This window comes from Rana temporaria, chromosome 8 (assembly GCF_905171775.1).
Source record: "Rana temporaria chromosome 8, aRanTem1.1, whole genome shotgun sequence".
NCBI classification, from domain to species: Eukaryota; Metazoa; Chordata; class Amphibia; order Anura; family Ranidae; genus Rana; species Rana temporaria.
This window is the reverse complement of record NC_053496.1, coordinates 118,923,274-118,950,811: the sequence shown is the minus strand read 5'-3', so window position 1 is coordinate 118,950,811 and position 27,538 is coordinate 118,923,274. Positions and strand designations below refer to the sequence as shown.

The 27,538-nt window shown below is 42.2% G+C and overlaps 1 protein-coding gene across 1 annotated transcript in view; it reads left to right on the top strand.

Annotated features, from left to right (window-relative positions):
- Positions 1-27,242, top strand: part of TMEM254 (transmembrane protein 254) — a 30,118-nt gene extending 2,876 nt beyond the window's left edge. Inside the window, exons 2-4 of the mRNA XM_040320597.1 lie at positions 2,648-2,751; positions 13,796-13,855; positions 26,644-27,242. Coding sequence (XP_040176531.1) covers positions 2,648-2,751; positions 13,796-13,855; positions 26,644-26,761 — 282 coding nt within the window. The 3' untranslated portion in view covers positions 26,762-27,242. The remainder of the gene's footprint in view (positions 1-2,647; positions 2,752-13,795; positions 13,856-26,643) is intronic.
- The last annotated feature ends 296 nt before the right edge of the window (positions 27,243-27,538 follow it).

Sequence of the window (27,538 nt, the reverse complement as noted above, 5' to 3'; positions counted from 1 at the left end):
ATAGGTGTGAATCGAGCCTAAAAGGGGACCATTTTTCCATGCACTTTTGCCATGCTTGGAAGGCGCATTTTAGTTTGAACAGAGCTTTATGGCTAGATTCAAAGACCGCGCCGCAAATTTAAGGCGGCGTATCGTATTTACGATACGCCACCTTAAGTCAGAGAGGCAAGTACTGTATTCACAAAGTACTTGCCTCCTAACTTACGGTGGCGTAGCGTAAATTCAGCCGGCGTAAGCGCGCCTAATTCAAATGAGGATGGGGGGTATGTTTTATGTTAATTACTCGTGACCCGACGTGATTGCGCCATCCGTGTACATATCCCAGTGTGCATTGCTCCAAAGTACGCCGCAAGGACGTATTGGTTTCGACGTGAACGTAAATTACGTCCAGCCCCATTCACGGACGACTTACGCAAACAACGTAAAATTTTCAAATTTCGATGCGGGAACGACGGCCATACTTAACATTGACTACGCCTCCTAGGGGCAGCTTTATCTTTATGCAGTGTATCTCTTACAGAAACGGCATATCTTTACTGCGACGGGCAAGCGTACATTCGTGAATTGGCATATCTAGTCATTTACATATTCTACGCCGAACTCAACGGAAGCGCCACCTAGCGGCCAGCCTAAAAATTACACTTTAAGATACGACGGCGTATGAGACTTACGCCGCTCGTATCTTGGCCTAATTTAAGCGTATCTGGTTTCCAGAATACGCTTAAATTAACGCCGGCGTAGATTCAGAGTTACGACGGCGTATCTACTGATACGCCGGCGTGACTCTCTATGAATCCACCTATTGGACTAAATTTCGATGGAATGCCAATCAGACTGAATCAATCGGCCAGGGCAGAACATGATCCATCTTTTGGCATTATTAGGTGGCATTGAGATACTTTGTTCATTAATATAATCATATTTCAGTTGATTATATTTAGGGCCGAAACAAATCGATTATGAAATTAATCGATTAATCAGCCAGTAACACAATGGGGTTTAAAAAAATGATTTTTTTACCCTTTATAGTACAAAAAGAACAAATAACTACTGTTAATATTATATTAATACGAAAAATTGTACATTCGCTGAATGAAAGAATGTTGTTCATAATTTTCACTTGCTTCAGTATTAAAATGAATGTAATTTCTGAAAGAAAACCACACACACCGTCTGAAAATTCCTTTGACCAAGAAGTTTTCTATTATTTCTAAACTTTCCCGTCACTTTGGTTGAAACCGAACGTTGACTTGACCCCACTGACGATTAGAAAATCGAACGAACATTCTTCAAATTTTTATTTATTTTTTAGAAGGAAGACTTTGTATGGCCAGCATGTAATATATTACAGCTCTGTTTGAATAAAAAAAATTGATCCGAGTCTGATATTTACCAGATTCACCCTCTAATAGTATATACAGTTTATCTCTTCTGTCGGTTCTTCTCAGAGCGGATTAGAGATTTTGCTCCCTAACCATAGAGTTGGTTATTAATATTTGCCACTTCATGGGGCAGGGCTCGAGAAACCCCGGGCGGCAGGTTGCAATTGCAACTAGAATTAGCGACCTGGGGCGGCACAGCTGGGGTACCCGGTCTCCGTGCGCCGGCCGGTAATTGAGGCGGCGGCCTTCTGCAGTCCTATGGTTCCTTCTGGAATCTGGCGCCCTCTTGTGGTGGCCGTTTGTATGACAAGACAACCAGCAATGCTAATGGAACCACCTTGGCTGTTTCCATCTCCTTCCCTTTACTTAGAAATTAAAACCCCCAAACATATATATTTTTTATTCGAACACCCTCGAGAATAAAATGGCGGTCGTTGCAATACTTTTTGTCACAAGCGCAGTTCTTTGGGGATTTTTTTTTTATAATATATATATATATATATATATATATATATATATATATATATATATATATATATATATATATATAATATTTTTTTTATTAGAATTTTTTTTTTTTTTAATAAAAAAAAAAAAAAAATAAGACAACAGTAAAGTTAGCCCAATTTATTATATATTGTGAAAGATAATGTTACGCCGAGTAAATTCATACCAAACATGTAACGCTTCAAAATTGCGTCCGCTCTTGGAATGGTGACAATCTTTTACCCTTTAAAATCTCCATAGGCGACGTTTAAAAAAATTCTACAGGTTGCATGTTTTGAGTTACAGAGAAGGTCTAGGGCTAGAATTATTGCTCTCGCTCTACCAATCATAGTGATGCCTCACAATGTGTGGTTTGAACACCGTTTTCATATGCGGGCGCTACTCACGTATGCGTTCACTTCTGCACGCGAGCTCGGCGGGACGGGGCGCGTCCCTGGCTCCTAACTTTTTTAGCTGGCTCCTAGATTCCAAGCAAATTTGTCAAGCCCTGTCATAACCGATTAATTGGCCAACTAATCGATTATGAAAATAATCGTCAGTTGCAGCCTTAATTATATTTACTAAAATAATTGCATTTCTGTGTTCTAGGTTCTGTGTACTGTGGGAGACCAGATATAGTGAATGCAGGCTCCTGGGTTTAGTAACACTTTAAGGCTTTTTTGATAAAATAATTCTGGTAAATAAAAATGACTTGTAATGTGCTTGCCTATTTAACACACACAAATAAGATCTAAGAGATTCCTTTATTTATTTTTCAGTGGACGGTATTCTGGCCAACGAAGGTTCCATATGAGCATCTTGGACCTCTCGGATCATTCGTCCAGTATCTGGTGAAGAATCACTATAGCACCTTGTTTAACGGGTAACCTTTCACAGCCATCTTTTCAATACCATTATTTCTCACCAGAGGTATTGCTAACAAGATTTACCTGGAATGGTAACTTAATTTTCAAGCGCACACGTGCTATCCTGCTTAACGGGACTGACGTACAGCTACGGCGGTTCATGGAATCTTGCCGACCTGCCGCTGTATAATGACGGCGGCTGGTCGACAAGTGGTTAAGGCTTGATGTACACATATAGGCAGATTCAGGTATAGCTACGCCGTCGTAACTCTGAATCCGCGCCGTCCTACATTTAAGCGTATGCTCAAACTGAGATACGCTTAAATGTTGCTAAGATACGAGCTGCGCAAGTCTTCCTACGCCGTCGTATCTTAGCTGTCTATTTACGCTGGCCGTTAGGGGCGTGTACGCTGATTTACGCCTAGAATATGTAAATCAGCGAGATACGCCTATTCACTAACGTACGCACGACCGTCGCAGTAAAGATACGCCGTTTACATAAGGCGTTTTCAGGCGTAAAGATAAACCACCAAAATGATGGCACAGCCAATGTTAAGTATGGACGTCGGAACCGCGTCAAATTTTTCATGTTTTACTTCGTTTGTCGCAAGTCGTCCGTGAATGGGGCTGGGCGTAATTTACGTTTGCGTCAAAACCAATGAGTCTTTGTGGCGTAATTTGGAGCATGCACACTTGGATAAGTCCACGGACGGCGCATGCACCGTTCGCTCAAAACATCATTTACGTGGGGTCATGCTTTATTTACATAAAACACGCCCACCTCTTCACAATTTGAATTAGGCGCGCTTACGCCGGCAGATTTACGCTACGCCGCAACTTAGGACGCAAGTGCTTTGTGAATACAGCACTTGCCTCTCTAACTTGCGGTGGCGTAACGTAAATTACATACGCTACGCCCGCACAACTTTAAGCCGCCGTACATTAATCTGGCCAATAGTCTACTTTGACCACGGGAAAAAGCAAAACACGCGAAGTCGCGCCATGATTTTACTACAGTTTTGCGGCTGGCGGTCAAAACTTTTCTATCCTTAACACGATTCTACCACATTCAGGAGAGGGAAGTTGAGGATCCGCCCAACCGCAGCAGCTTCTAAACTCTTGCAAAAGCCTATATGTACATTGACACATAGGCTTTTATGAAGTTGAGTGCTTTGGCAAAAAAAAAAAAAGCCAAAACTTTTTAAACTCAAGTTTAGGAGTTGTACTGTATGAAGCCTAAGTAAACCAACGCTAGATAATCGTCATTATTAGAACTTTATTGAATTCTTCGAAATGTTGCTCATTTTATTAGTTTACTAAATCTTATTTGAATTTCCAATATAGGCAACTATTCCTATGGGCTGTACAGTGGCATGGTAATAAGATGGTGCCACCTAGGGCCTGTGCACAAAGTTCCATTTTGTTTCAGAAAAGAGCATAATTTTGCTGCATAAAAATGCATGTCAAGTAAGAAATTCTATTCTTTCCTGTGGGACTGGTTCACATCCGTGTGCTGCAGTTTGGTGTGAAAGGCAAAGGGAAACTGTATGGGCTTATTCACACCAATGTGTGTGCCTTACCATGCATGCAGTTAGAACTGTGTGAATGCAGCCTTACCAGACCTTTACACATAAAAATAAAATCGTACTATAAATAAAGCCACAGACTGTATCACTCGGCCCCGCTCCAGCGCGCCGCGTCATTGGATATGATTGACAGCAGCGCGAGCCTATGGCTGCGCTGCTATCAATCTAGCCAATCAATGGCCAGACTGCATGAAGAAGAGGACATCGGGGGTGAGCGCAGCAGGTAAACGGGCTCAGGTAAGTAAAATGGGGGTCTAGGGGGGCCATTATTGCCAGGTTTTTTTTCCACCTTAATGCATAGGCCCCAAAACCTCCCTAAAAAGATTTACCTTTCGTAAATAATCCCCAAGGTGACATAAAATATTGCAATAACCGCCATTCTGTTCTTTAGGGTCTCTGCTAAAAAATATATATAAAATGTTTTGGGGTTCTAAGTAATTTTCTATCAAATATACAGTACAGACCAAAAGTTTGGACACACCTTCTCATTCAAAGAGTTTTCTTTATTTTCATGACTATGAAGGCATCAAAACTATGAATGAACACATGTGGAATTATACATAACAAAAAAGTGTGAAACAACTGAAAATATATTTCATATTCTAGGTTCTTCAAAGTAGCCACCTTTTGCTTTGATTACTGCTTGGCACACTCTTGGCATTCTCTTGATGAGCTTCAAGAGGTAGTCACCTGGCGCAGCACCCCATCACTCCCCTTCTTGGTCAAATAGCCCATACACAGCCTGGAGGTGTGTTTGGGGTCATTGTCCTGCTGAAAAATAAATGATGGTCCAACTAAACGCAAACCGGATGGAATAGCATGCCGCTGCAAGATGCTGTGGTAGCCATGCTGGTTCAGTATGCCTTCAATTTTGAATAAATCCCCAACAGTGTCACCAGCGAAGCACCCCTACACCATCACACCTCCTCCTCCATGCTTCACAGTGGGAACCAGGCACGTAGAGTCCATCCGTTCACCTTTTCTGCGTCACACAAAGACATGGGGGTTGGAACCAAAGATTTCAAGTTTGGACTCATCAGACCAAAGCACAGATTTCCACTGGTCTAATGTCCATTCCTTGTGTTCTTTAGCCCAAACAAGTCTCTTCTGCTTGTTGCCTTTCTTTAGCAGTGGTTTCCTAGCAGATATTCTACCATGAAGGCCTGATTCACACAGTCTCCTCTTAACAATTCTAGAGATGTGTCTGCTGCAAAAGGTGGAAGAACCTAGAATATGAAATATATTTTCAGTTGTTTCACACTTTTTTGTTATGTATAATTCCACATGTGTTAATTCATAGTTTTGATGTCTTCAGTATGAATCTACAATTTTCATAGTCATGAAAATAAAGAAAACTCTTTGAATGAGAAGGTGTCCAAACTTTTGGTCTGTACTGTATATTTTATCTTGAAACCAACAAGTGTCGAAAAAGGTTTAGTCTTTAAGTTGTTAAACTTCCCTCATTTACAGACCGAAGTTTATTCCTTTGATCTAAAGAACAAAATGTTACAATGTTTATAGTTAGCTCAGTCACAAGGTGAGTGAAGGAATGTTGTGAAACTTGGCAGACTAGACTGCCTGTGTGTGGGGTTGTTTTTTTTTGACAGCTGTATACTTGAGCAGAGAACTCTGCTTAGAATTGGAAAATGCTTTAAGACCGAAAGTGGCAAAGAACCGCAATCTCGATTTTTAACAATTCATCGTGCAGCTCTAACAGTGGGGTTGTATGATTGTTTCCAAAATTTTGGAGTCTTCAAATATAGAGCATCTCCAGCACAGTGGGATATTCCTGTGAGCATTTTGTGGAGTTTTGCTGGAAAATAGTACCAACGGGATAAAAATATTACAGCCAGATTCCTGGAGTCTAGTGTAGATCAAGGCTTTTTTATAAAATCCTATTTCAACGCTGTTTTGTATTTGTGTTGTTTTGTATTTAGTAGGAGGCTTGCCAATGCAAATGGCAATGTGAAGTAACTCTGTTTGCATACCAATGTTGGGAGGTTGTGGGTGACTGAGGCAAGACTCTCTGCAGCAACATGTACTGAGAGCGTCTGCAGCAACATGTACTGAGAGCGTACGCTACCAATAATTCTCTCTGTTGTGAGGTTTACATTATTATGACCCTGCCTTGAAAATTAAAATGGAACTACAATGCATCTGAACACCACAAACCAAAAAACACAATTAAATACATTTTTGATATTCATGTACATCCATGTCACAACGCTTTATTTTGACGAGAAACCACTTTGAACCCCCATCCCCCCCCCCCCCTAGCATTTCTATCCGCAGTCATCTTGAGTTAGGGCAGATGATTTATGTAGCATTTACTTTTACTTCCTGGAATTCATCTGCCCTTATCTCAGGCATTGACACAGGAGGGTGTGCTTAGCCGAGAAACTGAGAACTCCCCTTCTTTTCTCCAGAAGACTTCTGGGGTGTATCACATCATTTGGCTAAAAAAAAAGTTTTTTTTTAAAGTAAATGCATAAAATGTTCCTATTGATTTTACTAATACAAGCAGCATAAGGGTTCAAAGTAGTTCATGTTGATTGAGAGAGTGAAGTTCCACTTTGATCTGGGAGATTTATCTGCAACAGGGCAATGTTCATTGTCATGGGAAAAGTGTGTGTGTGTGTGTGTATGTGTATATGTATATATATCATTATGATTTATTTTATTTTTTGCTAAATAAGTTTTGCAATGGTACTTTTTTAACTATACTTTTAGTACTGTTATACTTTAGAGAGACTCTGTTGCCAGACCCTTCATTTCATTATTAAAATCTTATCATTAGACAGGACTATATTTGCACTTAGGCTGCATTCACACCTGAGCGTTTTGTCGCCTGAAGCGCGACGCTCAAAAACGCGCGTATCGGGCGGTTTGGTCGTTTGAGCGTTTCCATTTCCCATAGAAAGTAGCGTTTGAGCGTTTCCATTACTTTCTATGGGAGACAAAACGCTCAGGTGTGAATGCAGCCTAAGTGCAAATATAGTCCTGTCTAATGATAAGATTTTAATAATGAAATGAAGGGTCTGGCAACAGAGTCTCTCTAAAGTATAACAGTACTAAAAGTATAGTTAAAAAAGTACCATTGCAAAACTTATTTAGCAAAAAATGGTCGTTTGAGCGTTTCCATTTCCCATAGAAAGTAATGGAAACGCTCGATTCAAGCGACTAGCGCAACAACGAGCGTTTGCTACGGGCGTTTTGTCGCTTTAATCAATAGAACATTTCACCCAGGCAGAAGATAAAAAAATCTAACATGGCAACAAGTGATGAAAAGATGAAAATTTTTCCTATTGGCTAAAATAAAAAACGTCGGACGACGCTGTATGCAAACAAGCATGAATACGTGCGACAAAACGCCGGAAAAAACGACCGAACGACCGACGCTCAGGTGTGAATGCAGCCGGATCTCCGCCAGGAAAAAAAATATTAAAAGCTATGAGCTACAAATACTGCAGCTGCTGACTTTTAATATTGGGACACTTACCTGCCCTGGAGTCCAGCGACGTCGGCAGCAGTGGATGAGCGATCGCTCGTCACTCTGCTGCCCCCACTGCCATCCTCTGGGAGCGAATCAGGAAGTGAATTCGCTCCGGCTTCACTGCCTGATTCCCTACGGCGCATGCGCGAGTCGCGCAGCGCCATCCTTACTGGCCCCCATTGTGTTCTGGGAGCCGAGTGCTTCCCAGAACACAGCGGGTGGGGGTGGGAAGTGACGCAACTACCCGCAAAATCCCCACATTGAGGACTCCCGGAAGTGGGTGCAAATACCTCGATGGATCAACTGGGTACAACCAGCCTGACAGATTCTCTTGCAATTATCGCTAAAAGGTATTTGGGGCACACATAGTGGATTTAGATCTTTTGTTGCCATTGAAGAAAATGCATTTAAATAAACGTTTGTGTGCCCAGAGTTCAGCTTTAAATTCCACACACCTTTGAGTGGGTAGCTGGAGAGGCTTGATCTGGAGCTGGTGAAGCATGGCCAAACCGTGTATCCAATGACTGCTATCTCTGTATGAGTACCGCACAGTATATGGGGTTTGGGGGTGAGGTGTTAGGATGGTATATGCCTGGGTCACAGCGCCATTGATATGGGTGGGGAAGCTATCCGACTGCTAAGGAAAAGGTGTTGCCCGCTTTATTTGTGTTGGCAGTTATCATTTTTTCCCTGAAATGTTTGTTTAGATTACATAAATTGTAAAGTACATACAGCATATTATAATTTGGTGTGCTCAGAAGTAAAAGATCCCTCCCTTAGTTTTTGTGGCAACGGTGATGTAGAGAATTCATACAAATAGAAGTGCTCTTTACCCTCTTCTAGTAAAATCAGATAGGAAGGCAGATCTAAGAGTTCAGTGAGTGTTTTGTACAAAGCGCTCCTCACCTTTGGACACAAATGACTGAACTCCAAGATGGGTTCATTTTCAGCATTCCAGGAAGAAAGAAAATTCTAAACACTGACTAAAAGATCTTATATACCAGGGATATGCAATTAGAGGACCTCCAGCTGTTGCAGAACTACAAGTCCCATGAGGCATAGCACGACTCTGACAGCCACAAGCATGACACCCAGAAACAGAGGCATGATGGAACTTGTAGTTTTGCAACCGCTGAAGGTCCGCTAATTGCATATCCCTGCTATATACATTACAGAGATTTCCTCCCAGATCTAAAAACCTAAAGGAGACGTGCAGCCAAAGCTCTTTTGTCCTTCTCCTGTGGGTGAGAGGAGTGCACTTCTTTCTGCAATGCTGTGACCCATATTCAGCTGACAGCGGGCTAAAGCTTGCTGATGTCTCTAAGGTGGTCCAAACTCTGGAGGGATCCTGACTACTGTCGGGATCCACTCAGGTGCCTGACCAGCAGCTGCCGGAGCCTCTTGTCGCTGGGAGACTGAGCCAGCCAATTATGTCCCCTCCACAGCCCGGTGCTCCAGTGCAGCCTTTTTCAACCAGGGTGCCTTCAGGTTTCTTCAGGGGTGCATTGGAAAAATGCCTGAAAATGTATCAAAAAATTGTATACAAGCCCAGCAGGTGGATCAAGCCTGCCTTTTAGTTACACAAAGCCATGGGTTTTCATTCTGCACCATTACAGCTTTCTAGACACTGGCATCCTAACAACCAATGACGTCATTGATAAGAAGAATGCCTGTTGCCTCCACAACATCCTTGTTTGACCCTCCTGCACCTCTCTCCCTCAGCACTGGGGTCACATTAGCTGACCGATTGAGTAAAATTGAGGGAGAAGAGAAACATTGGAATACTAGTCTGTACGAGTGTGCAAAGGTGTATTTGCTTTGAAAAGAAGAAATTGCCTCCAACGTTGGGTATCCTGCGTGTGGATGTTGCTGCTTTGTGTAAAACTATGATGCCGCGTACACACAACATTTTTTTAAATTGGTCGTTAAAAACGGTCGTGTGTAGGCTCCAGAGCATTTTTCTCGACGAGGCATTAAAAGTTTAGAACATGTTCTACTTTTTCTCATCGTTTTGTGTACGCTTTAAATTTTTTTTTTTTTTAACATTAGATTGATGCTCATTTTGTGAAGGGGAATCGGGTGTTTTTTTAAAAATCGAAGCAGTACTTGCCATTTTAGAGAGCGATCTTCTCCGCCGCTTCCGGGTATGGGCTGCGGGACTGGGCGTTCCTATTTGATTGACAGGCTTCCGACGGTCGCATACATCGCGTCACGAGTAGCCGAAAGAAGCCGAACGTCGGTGCGGCTCTATTCTGCGCCTGCGCACCGACGTTCGGCTACTTTTGGAAAATCGTGACGCGATGTATGCGACCGTCGGAAGCCTGTCAATCAAGTAGGAACGCCCAGTCCCGCAGCCCATACCCGGAAGCGGCGGAGAAGATCGCTCTCTAAAACGGCAAGTACTGCTTCGATTTAAAAAAAAAAACACCCGATTTCCCTTCACAAAATGAGCATCAATCTAATGTTAAAAAAAAAAAAAGGTTTTTGGGTGAACCTCCACTTTAACGACGGGGAAAAAAACATGCATGCTCAGAAGCAAGATTTGAGACAGGAAATAAGCATAATCAGCCCAAAGGTTGGGCCATTCGAATTGAACTTCCCCTTTTTTTTCAAACCTGATGTACGTGTACATGTAGATTACTTTCCCAGGAACCCCCATCCCCCCCCCCAACAAAGAGATGGTTTAATGAATTGGAGAGTTTTAGCAAAAACACTCCGCCAGCACTCGCTCAATCAGACGCTGTATCGATGGAAGCCAACCACCCCCCCCCAAACCTTATCAAATTTAGTTAGGGCCCCCCTATTCAAGTACGTAGCCTTGAAAGAAAGGCACAGCCTTATTGCCCAATACTTTCCAGGACTCCATAGTAGGCGCTACATTGCTCTTTCGTGCTAAAATAAGTTTTTTTGGCATAGAATAGTAACAGGGTAAGGAGGGTTCGTATAGCTCTGGTAGTGGCCAAGGGCTCCACTATGTGCAAAAGACCTACTTCTATGGACGTGGGGATAGAGATGGAAGTGACTTCCCTGATACAGGAGGCAATAGCGTGCCAGTAGGATTGTATTAATGGGCACTTCCAAAAGATGTGCAGAAAGCCAGCCATGGGCGCCGCACATCTCCAGCACTGCGAGTGCCCAGTCCCAAACATTCGAGCCAACCTGGCAGGGGTGAGATTGATACCCTACAAATTTCTGCACAGAATCTATCTATCCCTGTTTAGAAACTAGGTACTGAAAAGAACTTCCCCTTTATAGTACCGTTGTACATGTTGTACGTCCCTGCGCTTTGCGTGAGCATTTTTTATCACGATCGTGTGTATGCAAGGCAGGCTTGAGAGGAATCACGTTGAGGAAAAACATATTTTTTTTCCATGACATGAAAAACGGTCGTGTGTACGCGGCATTAGATTTGTTTTTTACATTTTAGAATGGGGTGCCTCGAGACTGTCCATCATTTTAAAGGTGCCAAGATTGAGAAACACTGCTCCAGTGACAGTCACCACATTTTGTTCACTGGAGCTCGAGAACTGAGCAATCAGCAGTAATGTGATTACCCAGTCTTGGAGCCGGTGGGGGACAGATGCCGCATCCCTCTAGGTGAGTGTGTAATATATAGAGATCTATAGATATCTATCTATTTCTATCTCGCGCACACACACACATTTCATCCAATTTCTGATGAACCAGACAACACTCACTCAGTAGGTGGCCCTGTTGGGCTCCCTTTTGACTGACACGCTTTGATTTTAGAATTTAAAAGAGCCCAATAGAGTTGTCGGCCATACAGTGGCTGTCTCCATTGTTTGGGTATTCTGACAGCTGCTGTAGTTGTTTGACCTATTAAAGTAGCCCAGCACAGTGATTCATCCATCCACACTGTGTAGTGAGGATGGAGGAACCTGTTGGATTAAATCTCATAGTGTATGGCCAGTTTTAGTTTCCAGTGGAACCTTTCAAGAATATCACAATTTTGACTCCATCAGATCCAGTTTTCCAGTATCTAGAGCAGGGGGTCTCCAAACTACGGCCCTCCAGTTGTTCAGGAACTACAATTCCCATCATTCCTAGTCATGTATGTGAATGTCAGAGTTTTACAATGCCTCATGGGACGTGTAGTTCTGCAACAGCTGGAGGGCCATAGTTTGAAGATCCCTGATCTAGAGCATTGCCAGATAACGAGGAGTCTTGGCATGTCTACACTGGCCTTCCACCACCTCCAGCGTTGTGCTTCTAAGCTCAGGGAGGGTACATATTTTTTGTCTTATTTCATGTTGGGGCGATGGAAGGAATTGTCACCAGCACTGCACCTCTTTGAGTAGAATTAAGTGAAATGTTAAGCCAGCCCTTTTCCACTCCTCCTCCCATTGCTTTAAATCCGAATCTGCTAAAAAAAATATATATTTCCCAATGTCTACACCGTGCTTTGTTCGTCCACAGTCACAGCTATGCCCACAGCAGGGGAGTCATGTAAGCACTGTTACCATGCAGGCAGTGTTTTCAGACAGCAACACTAATTTACTGCACTCTGTGCACATTTTTTACATGAGGGTCGTAAATGGCATAAAAACTTTGGAAATGCTTTATTAATTTGGAGAACCTGTTAAGTTAAGTGGTTGTAAAGGCTAGAGATTTTTACCTTAAAAGCGGAGTTCCACCTAAAAATGGAACTTCCGCTTAATCCACTCCTCGCCCCCTTACATGCCACATTTGGCATGTAATTTTTTTTGGGGGTGGGGGTCAGGAGGAGTGGGACTTCCTGTCCCACTTCCGCCGAGGGGCTGGTAAGGCGATTAGCTTAATCGCCTTATTGCAGCCCCTCCCTGTAGGCGAGCGCCTGTCCCGCTGTGCCGCGGGTGCCCGGCCGTGAAGCCGAAAGCTGTCACTGCCGGGTGCCCACACTAGGAATGAAGGGGGGGGCGAGGAGCGGAGCCCCGGCCGGCGCATCACTGGAACCGTGGAGCAGGTAAGTGTCTGTTTATTAAAAGCCAGCAGCTACACTTTTTGTAGCTGCTGACTTTTAATAAACTTAAAAAAAGTCTGGAACACCCCTTTAAGGCATTCCCTACGTTAAAGTGATCACGATGTAAAACTGGTTATCTGCATTCCTTTCCGAGAGGAGGAGCCGATTTAATGGGCTTGTGTGAAAGGGACATGGCCACTGATTATCAGTGCAGTTCCAACAGTGCCCACCAGTGCTGCCAATCCGTGTCACCTATCATTGTCGCCTATCAGTGCAGCCTCATCAGTGCACATCAGTGAAGGAGAAAAATCATCTGTTTGCAAAATGCAAAGTTTAATTATTTTTTCTCCAAATTTTCGGTCTTTGTTTTCAGTACAAGTATCGCCCCCTCGCTTTATAAATTAATCAGGGGTCCTCACTCTCTCTTCCTGAGTTTACAGGACAGAGAGGCATCGGCAGGATTGCTGTCAATCTATTAGAGAGCAGGGCTGAGCCGTGCTGTGTGTGTCAATAGACACTCAGTCCGGCTCGGGAGCGAGTCAGCACATGAGTCCCCATAGGAAGCAACTCCCTATGGTGGTGCACAGAGAAGAGGAGGAGCCAAGAGCACCAACAGAGGACCCCAGAAGAGGAGTACCAGGGCCACTCTGCGCAGTACCATTGCACAGAGCAGCAGGTAAGTATACCATCTTTTATTTTTATTTTAGGAAATTGTTTTTTTTTTTTTCTTTACAACTGCTTTAAAAAGTCAGCAAAAAAAAAAAAAAAAAAAAAAAAAAAAAGGTAAGTGTAAAACTGGAGAGAAATCGCAAATGCTTTGCTAGGAACCTTTGAGTCCATCTGTATCATTAAATGCATCAACGTATTAATCTGATATCACCAAAAAGAGCCATTGACGTTTGGGCAGCCAGTCATGAACCGTAACACCCCCTTCCTTCTGTTGCTTATGCTAGAAGTATTAGATTTACATGCTGCTTGCAATAAGTAAATCCGTTCTATTTTATCAATTTTTATCTTGCCAGGTTCTGGGTGGCGTGGTTAATACATGTCGCTGAAGCTGCTTATAGTTTACGACTCTGCAGGTTAGTATATACTACTTTTATTTTACAATGGTTTTCACTTCTCAGCTTATCTGTTGTGTCTTTCTGGTGAATGTGGTTTACATTTCAGTGACTGATTCACTTACAGTTAATGTTTGGTGAATGTCACATTCATTGCTTTATAAATATGCCACTAAAACTATTAATTTTATTTTTTCTGTGGTTACATTTACGGTTAGCCCAAAACTAAAATATATAGTATGAGGGACAGAGAGATGACATGAAAGCTTAGGGGCACCCCCACTGTGCCCCCAGCAGGGAAAATTGACTATCTCAGTACCTAAGAAATACAAAAAATATAATAAAAATAATGACATTATATTTATACAAAAATATTGTAAAAGACGTGTATAAAATAAACATTTAGGGCAACCTCTTCAAAGCATATAATGTTCCAAACCGGTTATATAATGTCCTAGGTAGATCTAAGAGCATACAATATAATTTCTCTTTGATGTACATTGGATCCTCTACATGTTTCGTGGCAACAACCATTTCTTCAGGAGGAATTGTATATAGATCATCTATAACAGAACAAGTAGTATCTTCGGGTGCCCCTTATCGCTGCCATCGAATGTTGGTTTCTCCTGGGTAAGCAATTTAATGATAATCTCCCTCCCCCTTTCCTTATTCCCCTTTTTATGAGTTTTGCTAAATGGATGTGATGTTCTGTTGTTCTGTTTTAGATGATCTCTATATAAATCTTCCTGAAGAAGCCGCTGTTGCTGCAAAACATGTAGAGGATCCAGTGTACATTATAATTATATTGTATGCCCTTAGGTCTACCTGAGGACATTATGTTTTTGCTTGGAGCAATATATGCTTTAAAGATGTGTATGTGTATATATATCTATATCTCATTTTTGTATCAATACAATTACATTATTTTAGGTTTTTGTAATATTTGGGTACCGGGAGTCAATTTTCCCTGCTGGGGGCATAGTGGAGGTGCCCCTAAGCTTTCATGTCGACTACTGTTATTAGGATGATGGTGGTACCCCTCTATACTTCTTTTTTTTTTTTTTTTTAAATGCCTTAAATCATTGGAGGCCTATACTTCATTTACGAGGCACAAAGAGTCTTTCACCTTCTGGTTATACTGTTGCATACAGGAGGATTGGACATTGGCAAATACTTTAGGCCAGCTCAAGATAACCCCTCCTACTATCAGCAGACTAACCTATAATATTAAAAAAAAAAAAAAAAAAAAAACTAGCACTTTTTTTTATATCTTTCAAAATTGTTTGTTTCTTTAAATAAGGCTTTTCTACATTGCTGCCAAAGCTGGTCTCTCCAATTGCAGATAGCCTTTTCAGCCTCAGCCTCAGCCTGGCCTTTGGTTTGCCACATCCGGACCATGCTGGACTGGACTTTGTTGGAATAGCATAGACCTCCAGGCATTGGGTTCCGCATAGGGTCTGTGAGCTGCTGAAGTCATCCACTTGGTGGAGTGTCTGCACTCTCTCACCATACAATGTTTAGAGAGCATCTCCCTGCTTCTGCTCCTACTTTGCAAAAAGCCATGTGGAACTTCAATCTCTGGTTGGTTCCTGTTGTGTACCTACAGTGACTTTGGTCACCTTTGATCCTCACCTGCTACCAGCTCTCTGGGTTTCAGGAGTACCCGAGACCTTGCCTCATACCCTTGATTCTAGACACAGAGGGATAGGTGATAAAGAAGGCATCCCCACTGTACATGGTGTCCCCAATCCACACTCTACTGTTGGCCCTGGGGCTATTTACAGTGCACCTACCTATTTAGCTGATGTCTGTTTTCATTTTGCCCTCTGTTACTAGAGTCTGCCCTATGGACAGAGTCTTCCTTAGCTCTGCTGAGTGTCGCCGGTGTATGCCTTCTCAACTAAGGTTTTTCCAGAGTAATAAAAAACTTTTTGGCCCAAATCAACTTTACTTGATGAGCTTGCCTCTGGGAAGTCTCAGTCCTCTGCTATTGCTCCCTCTTGTTCATGAGCTGCACACCTCAAAATAGACCATAACCATGTTGCTTTTACAAGTCTGAAAACCCTCCCATTGCATCTGCTATACCTAGTCTTCTATGAAGAATGGAAACTGGATGTTTGCTCCCTCAAGTGCTTATTAGCCTTCAACCTGTTTTAAGAGGACTTAAGGTGGCACACCGTTGGGACATGCCAATTTTTTTTTTACAGCGTGACTACCATACCAGTGGAGAATGAACCTTTCGTTAAGGGATAAACAGTTGGATGCCCTCTGTAGAGCTCTTTTTCTTGTTAGACAGCCCTGCTATTCACCCCATCTCTACTATGGTGTTATTTTGGCACATTTTGCCTGACTGGTCAAAGTCCCTAAAGCAGATCTTGCCACTGCTAAGGTGTATCCCTTGGTTATTGAACCTTTGAGGAAAATAATTGTAGCTTTACCCTACAGTTATGATGGGCTGAAAGGTGTACAGTCTCATTTCCTGCATTGGTCTGCCTCTGCCGGGTAAGAAACGTCGCTTTCATTTCTCTACTCCCATATCATCTATGTCCAGACCCCCCCAAGCCTAATTTTCTGTCCACTTGCAGAGTCTGCACCTCAAAGTCTATAAGCTATGTACTGTAAATCTTCAGACAAACCTTCCCCAGCATGAAGGTGTGCTCTCATGTTCCAGAGTGGGGGATGCTTGTTTAACTTTGCAAACACTAGGACTGCTTGAATCTCACATGCCTGGGTATGGGAGGTGGTATCCAAGGACTACAAACCAGAGTTTTGTTCTCTGACCCCTCCTCGGGTTCTCATCTCAACCCTTCCTATGTTACAGCACAAATTAGCAAATCTCTATCAAGCCTTCTGGATCAAGGTGTCGTTGCCCCAGTTCCTGGTTTCGGGGCTTCTTCTCTATTCAGTAAACAATTTCAAAACCGAAAAGTGGGCATCCACCTCATCTTGGAGCTTAGAAATTCTGTATGAAACCCACCAGGTTTGTCATTGCCTCCCTTTACCAGAGAGACTTTCGAGCTTCGGTAGACATCAAGACCGTGTACCTGCATGTCCCCATCTTTCCAGCACATCAGTGTTTTCTACAGTTTGTTTCATCTAAAGAGTCTTATGCCCTGTACACACGATCGGAATTTTCGATGGGATAAAATTCGATGGAATTTTACGTCGGAATTCCGTTCAAGCTGTCTTGCATACACACTGTCAGACCAAATTCTGACCATCCAAAACGCGGTGACGTAAATCACTACGACGAGCTGAGAAAAATTAAGTTTAATGCTTCCGAGCATTCCTCGACTTGATTCTGAGCATGCATGTTTTTTTTCTTCATCGGAGTTCCACACAGACGATCGGAATTTTCATCGGAAAAAAATAAAACATGTTCTATTTCTAAACTCCGACGGAAAAAAAAGTCAGATGGGGCCCACACACGGTCGGAATATCCGATGAAGAAAAAAGTCAGACGGAATTTTTTCATCGGATATTCCGACCGTGTGTACAAGGCATTACTGTCAGCCACTGGTATTTTTAGGATTGTAAAAGACCTGGGGAACCTTTTGGACACCCTAAGCCAGGGGTGGCCAAACTTTTTTCAAAGAGGGCCAGATTTGATGAAGTGAACATGCGTAAGGGCCGAAAATTTTGCTGACATTCTTTGAACCATTAAAATATTTGGTCTAAGTGTATTTGCCCAAGCACTAATACACTGCCCAACAAGAATTCTCTTGCTGTGTGTGGTGAAGAGATGAGCTCAGGCGTATTATTTGGATATAATGTATTTATTGGCATATAACACGCACCTTAACATTAGGAGGGAAGTTTCAGGAAAAAAATGTAAATAAAGAACTGTGAAGCAAAATAAGGGTCATTGCCCATCAATGCAGCCTTGCCATTGCCATAAAACCAGCCTTGCCATTGCCATGAATGCAGCCTGATCGATGCCCATCTGCAGCCTCGCAGGGGAGGCGGGACAAGCGCCAACAGATTAAATACAGTAGAATCTCCTGTTTACACAGCAGCCTCTTTAACCAGTTCCCGACCCCCGCATGTACATATACGTCCACAATATGGCACGTACAGGCACATGGGCGTACACGTACGTCCTCGCCTATTAGCGGGTGGGGGGTCCGATCGGGACCCCCCCGCTACATGCGGAGGTCGGGTCCGCTCGGGGAGCGATCCGGGACCACGGCGCGGCTATTTGTTTATAGCCGCTCCGTCGCGATCGCTCCCCGGAGCTGAAGAACGGGGAGAGCCGTATGTAAACACGGCTTCCCCGTCCTTCACTATGGCGGCGCATCGATCGCGTCATTCCCTTTATAGGGAAGACACGATCGATGACGTCATTCCTACAGCCACACCCCCCCTACAGTTGTAAACACATACTAGGTGCACCCTAACTCCTACAGCGCCACCTGTGGTTAACTCCCAAACTGCAACTGTCATTTTCACAATAAAGAATGCAATTTAAATGCATTTTTTGCTGTGAAAATGACAATGGTCCCAAAAATGTGTCAAAATTGTCCGAAGTGTCCGCCATAATGTCGCAGTCACGAAAAAAAATTGCTGATCGCCGCCATTAGTAGTAAAAAAAAAAAATTAATAAAAATGCAATAAAACTATCCCCTATTTTGTAAACACTATAAATTTTGCGCAAATCAATCGATAAACGCTTATTGCGATTTTTTTTTTACTAAAAATAGGTAGAAGAATACGTATCGGCCTAAACTGAGGAAAAAAAATGTTTTTATATATGTTTTTGGGGGATATTTATTACAGCAAAAAGTAAAAAATATTGCATTTTTTTCAAAATTGTCGCTCTATTTTTGTTTATAGCGCAAAAACTAAAAACCGCAGATGTGATCAAATACCACCAAAAGAAAGCTCTATTTGTGGGGGGAAAAAGGACGCCAATTTTGTTTGGGAGCCACGTCGCACGACCGCGCAATTGTCTGTTAAAGCGACGCAGTCCCGAACTGTAAAAACACCTTGGGTCTTTAGGCTGCATATTGGTCCGGGGCTTAACTGGTTAATACAATGTTCCGCCTCCTATGATAGACAGAGGAGTTGTCCAATGGCAACCCAGGAGACAAGACTTTCTATTACAGATGCTGCAGAGTAAACAGGAGATTCTCCTGTATGTAATTTGACAGAACTCATTCCCCGCCCCTTCCTGTCCCCTCCAAAGCAGCACCGATAAATACAGTATATATCCAAATTACCAGGGGGGCCACATTAAACTGGAACGGGGGCCGAAATTGGCCCCTGGGCCGAACTTTGGACATGCCTGCCATAAGCAGAGCAGTAATGCAGCGCACGCAGTGTGCCATGGTGAACACTGGGTGTGGCCAAATTATGCTAACAGTAGGAGGAGCTTAACCACCTGCCGACCTTAACCCCTTGATTGCCTCTAGATGTTAATCCCTTCATTAATACAGTGTCAGTGTACAGTATTAGTGTCAGTTGGTGACCCTTTCAGCCAGTGTCCGCCACCTTATCATAGTACTATAAATCGCTGATCACTGCCATTGTAGTATAGCGTCTATAGCTGCGTAAATAACTTTCCATCAATATACACTTGTTGGGATTTTTTTTTACCAAAGACATGTAACAGAATTTTTTTTATTGGATATGTTTTATAATAAAATTTAGAAAATTGTGTTTTTTTTTTTTATGTTTTACAAAAATGTTGTCCTTGTTTTTGTTTATATATTAGAAAATAAAACCTGTGGTGATCATATACCACCAAAAGAAAGCTCCATTTGTGTGAACATTTTCAGTTGGGTACAGTGTTGCATGACTGTGCAATTGTCAGTACTGACTAGGAATGCCCAAATACCATCATCATGAAAAGGGTAAAACCTTATGGAGATGGTTAAATAAAACAAGTTTTCTTATTCCCCCCAAAAAATGCCTTGATTTGCTCTCACAATCAAGAGTTTCAGACTTGTATAAACCTCAGCACAATCTTGAATGGAGGAATCCCAATTAATCCCAATGCCAGGACACTATATTCTGACAGCAGCACTGGACATGATCAGAACACACGGATCAGTGGTTGTTGCTGATCCTCTCACTCTACAATCAGCCTGCCCATAGATGGTTCAAATCCCGCTGCTCCCTGCTAAAACAGCTGAGATTCGAACCATCTATGGCTGGCTTTAGACCTTTTTATATTTAATTGATTCGATTGTTGTGTAGCTCTGCATTTAAAAATCACAGTCCTTTTTAGCAAGTGCTTAACCACACATTTGCCACTTCTAGTGTCTGCGTGAGTTACAGCTATAGCACAAGGACTTTAGAAGATAACGGTAAAGATTAGCTGGACTTTTGAGGCACTACAAATTCACAAATTATTTCTTTAAAAACTATAACAAATTTTATTTATATAAAATTATTAAGCACAAATGTCCTTAGAAAAATGTAAAACTAAAGAACAATGTTTAACAAGTTATTACTCTATCGCAGGGATCGACAAATCCCGGGCGCCAGGTCGCCATGGCGACTAGAAATAGTGTCCTGGCAAATTGGCTTGGAAGGTGGGCAAAAAAAAAAAAAAAAAAAAGTTTTTTTTTTTTTGTGAGCTGGCGCCATCTGGTGGTGAGCCGTTGGTATTACAAGTTATTACCACCAGATGTGAGCTGGCGCCATCTGGTGGTGGCCGTTGGTATTACAAGTTAAGCATTACAAGTTAAACAGCAATTCTAATGTCATTTTTCACTGCCATCTTCTTCCCTCTAATTATAACCCCCAAACATTATATATTTTTTATCCTAACACCCTAGAGAATAAAATGGCGATTGTTGCAATACTTTGTCACGCCGTATTTGCGCAGCGGTCTTACAAGCGCACTTTTTTGGGAAAAAATTAAAAAAATTTTAATAAAAAAATAAAGACAACAGTAAAGTTATCCCCATTTTTTTTTATATTATGAAATATAATGTTACGCCGAGTAAATTTATACCCAACATGTCACGCTTCAAAATTGCGTCCGCTCGTGGAATGCCGACAAACTTTTACCCTTTAAAATCTTCATAGGCGACGTTTAAAAAATTCTACAGGTTGCATGTTTTGAGTAACAGAGGAGGTCTAGGGCTAGAATTATTGCTCTCGCTCTACCAATCGCGGCGATACCTCACATGTGTGGTTTGAACACCATTTACATATGCGGGTGCTGCTCACGTATGTGTTCGCTTCTGCGCGCAAGCTCATCGGGACGGGGTGCGTTTTCTGGCTCCTAACTTTTTTAGCTGGCTCCTAGATTCCAAGCAAATTTGTCAACCCCTGCTCTATCGTTTTTTTTTTCCAGGAAATTACATACTTAACCATGGGCATAGACCAATGTTCCAATTATCCAGACACCACGTGAAATGCGCCACAGTCAGAATGGTCTATCTTTATGGCCTGTGGCACATTTTATGTGGGTAACTAAAAGCCTGTTTCAGAAACATGATCTTATATATTATGGGCCAGATTCACAGAGGAAATACGCCGGAGTATCTACTGATACTCCGGCGTATTTTCAAATTTGCCGCGTCGTATCTTTATTTGTAATTCACAAAAAAGATACGACGGCTTTTGGCTAAGATCCGACAGGCGTACGGCTTTGTACGCCTTCGGATCCTAGGTGTAATTTTCCGGCGGCCGCTGGGTGGAGTTCGTGTCGTTTTCCAGCATCAGGTATGCAAATTAGCTGATTACGGCGATCCACGAAGATGCGCGCGTTCGTTGCAATCTCTTACGTCGTCGCTAGTCGGTTTTTCCCGTCACAAACTTAGGCCTGCTTTTTCACGGCTTACATTTAGAACAGCAATGTTAAAGTATGGCCGTCGTTCCCGTGTCGAATTTCAATTTTTTTTTACGTAAGATACGAAACGACGCAACACACGTCGCCATTCAAAAAATACGTCGAGGCGCCGTAATTTCGCGCAAAGCACGTCGGGAAATTTTCACGCGGAGCATGTGCAGAACGTTCAGCGCGGGAACGCGCCTAATTTAAATTGTACACGCCCCATTTGAATTAGGCGGGCTTGCGCCGGACGGCTTTACGTTACACCGCCGTAAGTTTACACGCAAGTGCTTGGTGAATCAGGCACTTGCGCTGAAAACTTGCGGCGGTGTAACGTAAAGGGGATACGTTACGCCGCCGCAGATATCTGTGAATCTGGTCCTATAGTAGTAATGATAAGCTTGTATCGCCTATAAGGCGACATATAAGCTTAGTACAAAATTACAAAGTGTCAGTTAGGCAATTTTTGGATTCTCCTTGCACCTGATGCATCTTTTATCACTTTTAAATTTTGCATTTATTATCACTTTTAGATTTTGCATTTATTGTGTGATATATGAATTCTTTAACCACTTAAGGACCGCCTAACGCCGATATACGTCGACAGAATGGCACGGCTGGGCACAATCACGTACCTGTACGTGATTGTTAAATACCCAGCCGTGGGCGCGCGCCCGCGACCCCAGTCCGAAGCTCTGCGGGGACTCGCGGACCCGATTGCTGCTGGAGTTCCGCGATCAGTCCCCGTAGCTGAAGAACGGGGAGAGCTTTGTGTAAACACAGCTTCCCCGTTCTTCACTGTTGCGCTGTCATGGATCGCGTGTTCCCTTTTATAGGAAAACACAATCGATTATGTCACACCTACAGCCACACCCCCCTACAGTTAGAAACACATATGAGGTCACACATAACCCCTTCAGCGCCCCTTTGTGGTTAACTCCCAAACTGCAATTGTCATTTTCACAGTAAACAATGCATTTTTTTGCTGTGAAAATGACAATGGTTCACAAAAATGTGTCAAAAGTGTCCGCCATAATGTCGCAGTCACGAGAAAAAAAAAAAAAAAAAAAAAAAACGCTGTTTGCCGCCATTAGTAGTAAAAAAAATAAAAAAAAAAATAAAATAGTTAATAAAAATGCAATAGAACTATCCCTATCCCTATTTTGTAAACGCTATAAATTTTGCGCAAACCAATCGATAAACGCTTATTGCAATTTTTTTTTTTTATATATACCAAAAATAGGTAGAAGAATACGTATCGGCTTAAACTGAGGAAAAATTTTTTTTTTATATATATATATTTTTGGGGGATATTTATTATAGCAAAAAGTAAAAAATATTGCATTTTTTTCAAAATTGTCGCTCTATTTTTGTTTATAGCGCAAAAAATAAAAACCGCAGAGGTGATCAAATACCACCAAAAGAAAGCTCTATTTGTGGGGAAAAAAAAGACGCCAATTTTGTTTGGGAGCCACGTCGCACGACCACGCAATTGTCAGTTAAAGCGATGCAGTGCCGAATCGCAAAAAGGGGCCTTGTCCTTTACCTGCATTTTGGTCCGGGTCTTAAGTGGTTAAATGCTAAATCTTTATATTTTCATAGTATTGACTCCAAACACTCCTGATGAAGTGGGTGCCTTATAATCCAGGAAACGTATTGAGCCCAAGCTTGCCTGTTTATAACCGTCAAAGGTGGCTGGATGGACTTCTTGAAACAGATCATAGCTATAAATTGTTATGGGTTAATAACTTCCCAACTACATTGTTCTTTTGTATGTCATTTTTCTAAAGAATTGTATTGTGCTTCATAGGGGTTGTTAGGGGTTGTTAGGGGTTGTTATATATATATATAACAACCCCTAACAACCCCTATGAAGCACAATACAATTCTTTAGACAAAAAAAATATATAATTATATATATATATATATATATATATATATATATATATATATATATATATATATAATTTTTTTTTAAAGAATTTGTAGTGCCTCAAAAGGTCCAGCCAGTCTTTACCCTTTATCTTCTAAAGTATTTGCATATTATTATTATTTCAGGTACTTGCATGGTGTCGTCAATTTACGCAGCGCTTTACATATACAATGTACAGTCACATCAGTCCCTACCCTCAATGAGCTTACAACCTAAGGTCCCAAACACACATTCATACATACATACATACATACATATACTAGGGACCAATTTGGACAGGATCTGATTAACCTACCAGCATGTCTTTAGAGTGTGGGAGGAAACTGGAGCAAACCCATGCAGACACAGGGAGAACATGCAAACTCCAGGCAGATAGTGTCATGATCCGGATTTGAACCAGCAACCTTTTTTACCGCTAGGTGAAAGCGCTAACCACTACACCACTGTGCTGCATTGAAGGATATGGCACAATAATTAGAGCCTAATTAGAACCCATTCTACAGCACAATGGATCCTGGCGGCTTAGGGGACCTGCAGATGTCTCCAAGCTCATAATTCTTTGTTAAATGCCAGACTGTTTTTATGGGTGTGTGTGTGTATATATATTATTATTATTCCAGGTGCTTGTATAGTGCCGTCAATTTACGCAGCGCTTTACATATAGATTCCCATCAGTCCCTGCCCTCAAGGAGCTTACAATCTTGGGTCCCTAACTCTCATACATACACATACTAGGGCCAATAACTCTCATACATACACATACTAGGGCCAATTTAGACAGGATCCATTTAACCTACAAGCATGTCTTTTGGAGTGTAGGAGGAAACCGGAGTATCCGGAGGAAACCCACGCAGGCACAGGGAGAACATGCAAACTCCAGGCAGGTAGTATCGGTCAGGATTCAAACCAGCAACCATTTTTACTGCTAGGCGAGAGTGCTATCCACTACACCTATGTGTATGTGTATAATAAGGTTCCTAATATTGCTTAGTGGGAGCTGGTTTTTATTTGAATATGATGCTCAGTGTTTGTGTTTGAAGGCTTCTTTTGTTTAAAGTTTGGAATATCTATTTTATCCACCAGATGGCACTATGCTCTGTGAATGGATTTTTTTAAACACCATTTGTTGACCCCACAACATAATTTTTTTTTTTTAATGCAATCTTTTTAGTTTGCATATAATAATTATGTTTGTTAACACCATAGCAACCCAATGTGATTAAAATGAATCGATGTTCTGTGTGATTCAGTGATTTAACTAAATCTGGAGGTATTGTGACCCGTTCTCTGTTATAACATGCGATTTCTGTATAAATATCCAGCACAGCACATATGGTTTGTTGTTTCTATAATTTGTTATGAAACGGAATTGAAATATACCAAGATGCATTCCAGTTTTAGTAATCTGTATGAAATATACTAGGGAAAAATGAGTTCCAGAAAATTTGAACAAGAACTCTTTCCTGTAAGTGTAAAACAAACAAACCTTTCACTTAATTTGAATTGAAAGACAAACTGACTGCCATGTGTTAAGCATTTTTTTTTGGGGGGGCCTAAATGTACCATTTACTCTGATCTCAGCAACTTGTGTTGCAATTACTGTATTGTATTTTGGCAGGGACCAAGTCATGTACCCCCTCATAACCATAAGGACTATGATTTTGAGTTGTCCAAAGTCCGGCCCGCGTTCCGGTTTCAGATGGCCTGCCTGGTCATTTTGACATGTATATCTTTTGTGGCCCCCAACGAATCCCCAAGCGCCAGGGGCCACAAAAGATATACAAGCAGCTAGGCAACAGTCACCGCAGGCAGCTCTCTGACAGCTGCTCTAGAAAGCTATAACGCTGCTGGAAAGAATGGGCGGGACAGGTGCCGTACAGGAGTATTTCCTGTTTACAAGGCGACCTCTATAAAAGGAAGCCCCGTCCCTGCCATTGGACGACTGTTCTGTCCATCATAGGAGGTGGGACTTTCTAATAAAGAGGCCGCCGAGAAAACAAAAGTTTGTCCTGTATGTTTGTTGGAGCTCGTCCCGCCCCCTCCCTGTCTCTTCCAAGGCTGCAGATGGAAATGAATCAGGCTGCACTGATGGCAATGGTGAGTCTGCATTCGTGTCAATGGGGTATGGCATTTATGGCAACGGGGGTGCTGCTGCCTCATTCAGGGCAACGGGGGTGCTGCTGCCTCATTCAGGGCAACGGGGGTGCTGCAGCATTCTGGACAACGGGGGTACTGCTGCATTATAGATAACGGGGTACTGCTGCATTATAGAAAACGGGGTACTGCTGCATTATAGACAACGGGGGTGCTGCTGCATTATAGACAACGGGGGTGCTGCTGCATTATAGACAACGGGGGTGCTGCTGCATTATAGACAACGGGGGTGCTGCTGCATTATAGACAACGGGGGTGCTGCTGCATTATAGACAACGGGGGTGCTGCTGCATTATAGACAACTGGGGTGCTGCTGCATTCTGGGCAACTGGGGTGCTGCTGCATTCTGGGCAACTGGGGTGCTGCAGGTGGGCACCAACCCTTATTTTGCTTCACAGTTCTTTATTTAAAATTTAAGATTTTTTCCTGAAACTTCCCTCTTAAAGTGAAGGTGCATCGTATACGCCCATAAATACGGTATATCCAAATAACACACCCAAGCTCATCTCTTCACCACACACAGCCACAAAGGCAGAGGAATTATTTTTGGGCAGTGTATTAGTGCTGGGACGAACACACTTAGACCGCATTTTAATGGGTCAAAGAATGTCAGGCAAAATGGTCGGCCCTCACGCATGTTCACATCATCAAATCTGTCCCTCTTTAAAAAAAGTTTGGACACCCCTGGTTTAGATAAAGATCTGTTTCTGAAAGGGTTCCTGTCTTAAATGGGATTCTGAAGAATCAAATGCAGATTTGTTCAGTCATCCAGAGATCTGTGAGTAAACTGTCTTGACATCTTTGAAAAGTATACAGCTTTTACCAATTATGATCTGTAAAATGCAAGTCGTGTTTTTATTCTTAATTACACTGCAAGTTCCATTTGCCTTTGAAAGGTTATATGCTGTGTATTAATCCATGACACACTTTTTCCAGTGCGAAAGGAATCACAAACTCGGCAGCCAGAAGACATTGGGTCCTCCAGACCTTCCTTTTCGGAATCGCTTCTCTCTCTCTGCTTATTGCGTACAAGCCGGTGAAGAAGCGACGCTAGAGCAGATGAAAGGACAGTATGGCGAGCATGCTTCCATGGATTTCCTGGATTGACCTGTTGTATATGTTCATGAAAAACCTTTAAGCTGCAGGGATTTTTAAATCAATTGAAAGACTCTTGTGCACTGGCTCTTTTTTAATAATACAGACTCCGTTTATCCTCAGAAACCACAAGCAGGAAATGTATAGGGAAAATTTTAAGTCAAAGTATGAATTAGGTAGAACCTGTTTAACTATGATGTTACCAAGGAAATCATCGAAGACAAAATAAATGACCCACAATGGTCACCTTTTAGTAAACCTGACTTGTAGTGAGACAGTAAGCATGTTATTGAAAACACATACAGTACAAACTTATTGTACATTTTAGTTTCTTTTCTGTTTTAAGGCGTTCAATACAAGTAAAAAAAGCCATTTACACAGCAGGCTTTAAACTGGACACTACAATTCATTAAATAAAGGGTTATAAAACATTGTGTTCATTATAGTATCTAATGCCTTTATATTTTGTAATGCTTGATCTTCGTGCCTGCAAAGCCCTTATTTTAAAAGACATGTGAGTGTGACCGCCTCTCAATGGAGCTGGTTCACACATGTCCAGGGCAGTCACTATCCTGATTGAAAAAGGGTCTTGTGCGTGTTTGGGTCCGGTTCAGGTGCAAATTCAGGCAAAAATGCAGACCTGAATCGCACCTGAACCAGTGAACAGAAATGCGCGAACCCCAGGCAAGAACCTGCAGCCGCACATACGTGAACCCAGCCTTAATCCTCACTGGCA